This window comes from Lycium barbarum, chromosome 6 (assembly GCF_019175385.1).
Source record: "Lycium barbarum isolate Lr01 chromosome 6, ASM1917538v2, whole genome shotgun sequence".
NCBI classification, from domain to species: domain Eukaryota; kingdom Viridiplantae; phylum Streptophyta; class Magnoliopsida; order Solanales; family Solanaceae; genus Lycium; species Lycium barbarum.
Genome location: NC_083342.1, coordinates 123709017 through 123714013, shown reverse-complemented (window position 1 = coordinate 123714013; position 4997 = coordinate 123709017). Strand labels below are relative to the sequence as shown.

Sequence of the window (4997 nt, the reverse complement as noted above, 5' to 3'; positions counted from 1 at the left end):
GATGTTAAGGCTAGAGCATTTGCACGAGGAAGTAGACTGTGCTTCTTTACTCTCTACTCTTTCACCAGATGCAACTCAACTTTAGAAGTTGCTTATTGTTCATGTTAAAATCATCTCTCTTCCATGATGGTACATGCATGATGCAACATCTGTGTTTCATGTAGAATTTCTTTTCCCTCCAATACTTCCCAACACAGCAACAAGCTACTATGAATGATATGTCTACGAAGATAAAATACTTTGTCCAAACAAAAACACCCTCTTTTTCAACATGCAAGGAACTTTATTATAGCTCACAAATTACAACATAAACCAAGGAATGTTCATCCAAGTCCTCTTAAAATAGGTGCAATACCATTTTCACTGTTTGAACTTCAGTATTATCATGACTTCGCCATAAGCGAAGTGATACACAGCTATATGTACTTTTATTCATAACTAGAAGCATAGATGCCAAGCATGCAAGTATGCAAACCACTTCTCCTGATCTGACATGAAAAAATCAAAAGCCATCTTGTCAAGCATTCTGCTAAAACGCAAGTCCAGCAGTTGAGTCAATGGTTCGAAGGGAACTTTTAAGGTGATGGATGGCCGGCCTGCTCATTGAAATACTAATTAGTTAAATGTGATATATCAGTGGTTGTTTGTGCACAAGTATGACTATTTAAGGCAAAATAACAAATGAACAAAGCAAACATTCTTTATCTCCAAAACAATTAACAAACTCAGATTCTTGCCTCAGCCGGTGGCATCAGGTTGCTTCTCTGGCATAGCATCCTGGAAAGCAGGCAGCTCTTGGTAAGCCTCATATACCCTCAACAGAGTAGGGAACTGATTCTGCACATTGCATCGACAACTTTTAGGACGAATACATTCGTTAAAGAGAAGTAATGTATACATATAACTTCACCTAAAAAATATGAAAGTTCCACCATTGACTAAGGCAAATCAAGTGAGGTGGATATACCATCCAGCTTTTTGAGAGGAAAATTTACTTCTTGAAAGCGACAATTGATTAAAAGAAGAAATAGACCAAAAGAAAAGTTAGAAAGCTATGGATTGGCAAGACGCTAATCACAGTAAGGTAAACTATACGGGAACAATCGATAGCGTCTATCAGGACAAATGAAATGAAGCAGCAATGAGTACCCCTTTATCTGATAAAGAAAGCTAGTAGTGCACTGCCTTGTCTCTACTCCAAGATGAGAAAACATAAGTATATTATAGGTGCTCATTATGCAAGCCACTAAGAAACAATTCACAAGATCAGGTACTAATTAGCTGAGGCTTGCAAGACACTGAATAAGATTCTACATAAATCAAGAAAGACGTTATTTTCCCTTCTTTAGGATTACAAATTCTTTATTTTACCATGTTCTTTTAGTACCAGAAAGTGAGTAGAAACGAAAATGACTCTCATGTACACACTGGGATGTCTATAAAGGCAGTACCATGTCAATTTCAAAACGCTTGATTGCGGCATGGATCTGAGGTGCCAGAAACAAGTCGGCCTGCAAGTTGCAAAACAAGTTAAGCATCTGAATTGGATTTGATATGGCATAAAAGTGGTCCATCTTTTCAGTCTGTTAGAGGAAATACTGAGTGAACTGAATCGGGATTTGCTATTCTACCATTAAAGTCATCACTATTTTATTATGCAGCTATACTTGCAAGTTTTTTAGTCAAGTTCTGGTGAGCTTACTTATTTATGTCATAATTGAATGCTCTTTACCTTATTTGACCAATTAAGAAAGCATATGAGGGCCTAACAAATGACAAATCTTTAGCTGTCACAGTTCCTGATTTATAGAGCATTGTACTTGACAAAAATGGTACAATAGCTGATTATTGGGATGGAAGCTCATGAACATTTTAATTTAGAAGGAATTTTGACGACCGGGAGATAGAAAGGGTGGAGATTTTACTGGATATTGCTAACAGCATTTCCCTGAATGTTATTAATAAAATTTCCCTTTAGTTATCAAGGAAAAAAGAAAGCATATGAGACATATGGGGTAAAAGACTTGGAAGTGCACGGTGTGTTGCTAAGATCAATGCATGTATGAAAGATATCAAGACATTCGTTAGCATTATCTGCTGTCGGTGCATATGTAGGCAGCAATTTATGAACTGGAAAGAAACAAACCACATAAACTTCATCTCCTGTTGCATACTTCCCAGCATAATCTTTTAGTAGCTTTTCAAGTGCTGCAAAAAGCAAATCTCTGTTAAGAGAACCTCTAGACCAACTGGGACCAAAATACGTATCAAAAACAAATTTTATGGGACAAATATGTTAGCATCCATTCATGCTACATCTGCAAAGGCACTAAGCATAATATTACCTTCAAAGCCTTTTCTTATATGAGTTTGAACCCAAGGGGTTGTCTCATTAGGGCCAACTTTTTCTTGGATGTACTTCTGTGAATGAGAAGGCCAAAAAAAAAAAAAAGGAGTAAATCACATGAATCTGTATACACTTGAAAATGACCTCATATGACCAGCAAACAGAATAATAATTTAAGCTCACAAGAACAGCAAGATTCTGTAGAGGCTGAATGTTTGCCGCAACAATGTTTGCAGCCTGCAGAAATGGAAAACATGGCAGATATGCTAAATGAATTCCAATTCCAAGAACTTAAGCAAAAGAATATTTCAGAAAGAAAAAAGAGGCAAAGAGAAAGACATAGGAGACAGGATAAAGGTTGAGAAAGAGCTATAGGTATTCACAAGAATTTAAATTTGTCACTTTCCCGCAGCTTATTTCAAGTGAGGTATCAGTGCAGTAGTGGAAGTGGTAGCAAAGAAGGCCATATTCCGAGATAGATGATAGCGGAGTCCCAAAGTTTTCGCTAGCTACTTGGTATTTTCATCTGCTTAAGTGGATTATCCTACTTTGCTCATGGACTCAACAAAAGATGAACTTGGAAATACTAGAAAGTTAAGTTCACATACATGTGAGAAGAGGAGACCCTGTAACCTTAGTCACTCGAGGCACATCTAAGTGCTGAAACAATCAAATACTAAATATATACAACAAGCAGCAGTATATCTAATTCATTAGAAGATAATACTTAAGATGCACACAGTTCTTTGAATTCCTCAACAGGAACTAGATTGAGAACAAGTCGAATTGAATGATGTGCTAAATTATTCAACATTGTACGATCTATTTTTCTTATATAAGTATCGATCAGGGTATCTTAAGTTCTTTTTATTTTCAAGTAAGCAGTAATGGATTCATTCCCAATATGGAGGGAAGTGTTTCAGGAGAGCTTGCAGGTGATAACCAAATCATTTTCATTCCACCGCATGAAATCGCTAAAATTCAGTATTTCAGTCCAGCAGTTTAAATAATCAGCCCCCAGAACACGGTACTAAAAACTTTAGTCCCGTTTTGTTCAATCAGTACTAAAGAACTTTAGCTCTTGATGGCAGAAAAATAACACCATCCACTTTTCTTTTGTACCTGATAGTTGATTGCTCTTTTCTGAAGATCCTGAGGCAACAATGCTCGCTGGGGATGCTTCTCTTCCAGATACTGCCCAGTAAATCTTCTCATCACCAACAACGCAGTAATGATAAAAAATTACACACTCAAATGGCAGAGCACAAGAAAAACGTACCATTATGATAGCAAAAGAGTCGGCAATTACTGCATCTCCATCCACCAAAGTCGGCACATATCCAAGGGGATTCAGCTTTAAGTATTCTATACTTCCACACGTTACAAAGGCCAAAAAGAAGAAAAAAGTTCAGAAGAATTCTGCAATGAATTGTTTAACACACCTAAACCCAATTTCTCATCTTTAATCCTAATTAATTACAATCGGCAGCTCCACGTAACATTCTAACTAACAAATACCACACTCTCTATTGTCCAATAAACTTAGAGTTGATTTCTCAGATGATCACCCAACTAATACTGCGTTATTATCTTAGAAAGTCACTTTCTTTGTTGAAGGAAATTGGAATCAAGAAGAAAGATGACTTTTTGAGATAATAACTATCATCATAATAAACCCAATAAACTTTACACATTCAGTCCACTAATTCTTACAGTAAATTTCTAATTTTCCAATCACTAATACTATCTTTCATATTCATCAACAACAGTTACTTAACAACTAATAGATAACTGTTGGTCCTAATTATTTATCACCAACAGCTCCTTGTAACTGCCTAAAACAACAATCTTTCAACTGTTCAAAAAACTTAAACACCCAAAAAGGAAAAAGGGACAAACTAACCAGGGTCCGTTTGTTCTCCTTTGAGCAAGTTAACAGCTTTATACTCATATTCCAATCCTAACAAAGAAAAACAAAAAGGGTTAATAAAGAATACTCCATTCTTATTTGAAAGAGAAAGTAATGAAAATAAAAGAAAAGAAAAAAAAAAACCTTTCAAATTGAGAGCTATTCTGACACGAAATGCACATGAGCTTCGCCAATATGAGTAGAGCTGCAACTTCTTTGACTCCTCCACACTCCCTGCCTGGTAATTCATGAAATAAATAAGTGATCCAATTAATTAAACAAATAAAAATTACCATTAACAACCCATATAATTGTTTTTTGCAAACATAATTAGTGTAGTTAGAGGTAAGTACTCACCATAAGCAAAGTTATCAGGGAAATATAAGTGTGGGACTTTTTTAGAAATGATCAACAAGGACTGAATATCTTATATACTAAAGCGGTACCGAAGTTGAAATTGTCCTTTGTGCCGGCCGGCCCCACACCATTTGGTACCTTCTTTTGTGTTCCAGTTTCTTTATGGTTCCATAAAAAAGTGATCCAAATCAAAAATCAATTTAATTGATTGAGTTAAAGAAAAGCTAAAAAATCAAACCAAATAGAAAGACTGGGCGTCTATTGCGAAAAATTAAAATTAATTTTTTGGAACGAAAAATATCAGATATTTAGAAGAGTTTCTAAAAAGTTATATTGTAATATCTTTGATATATATACTTAGGAAATATCTAGAAATTCTAGACA

The 4997-nt window shown here is 35.5% G+C and overlaps 1 protein-coding gene across 2 annotated transcripts; it reads right to left on the bottom strand.

Moving 5' to 3' along the window:
* Positions 1-262: 262 nt before the first annotated feature.
* Positions 263-4737, bottom strand: LOC132598557 (glutathione S-transferase zeta class-like). 2 transcript variants are annotated; one of them, XM_060311501.1, is made up of 11 exons: positions 4614-4737; positions 4401-4494; positions 4251-4307; positions 3627-3712; positions 3470-3541; positions 2531-2584; positions 2346-2421; positions 2147-2208; positions 1452-1511; positions 739-837; positions 263-593 (listed from the first exon to the last, which is right to left on the bottom strand). In XM_060311501.1, exons 1-10 carry the CDS (start codon positions 4614-4616, stop codon positions 739-741), a joined length of 663 nt encoding a protein of 220 aa, XP_060167484.1. In that variant the 5' UTR covers positions 4617-4737; the 3' UTR covers positions 263-593. The 2 variants fall into 2 exon arrangements, with proteins under 2 accessions (XP_060167484.1, XP_060167483.1); XM_060311500.1 differs by having other exon boundaries at positions 263-596; positions 738-837; positions 4614-4735.
* Between the last annotated feature and the right edge of the window lie 260 nt (positions 4738-4997).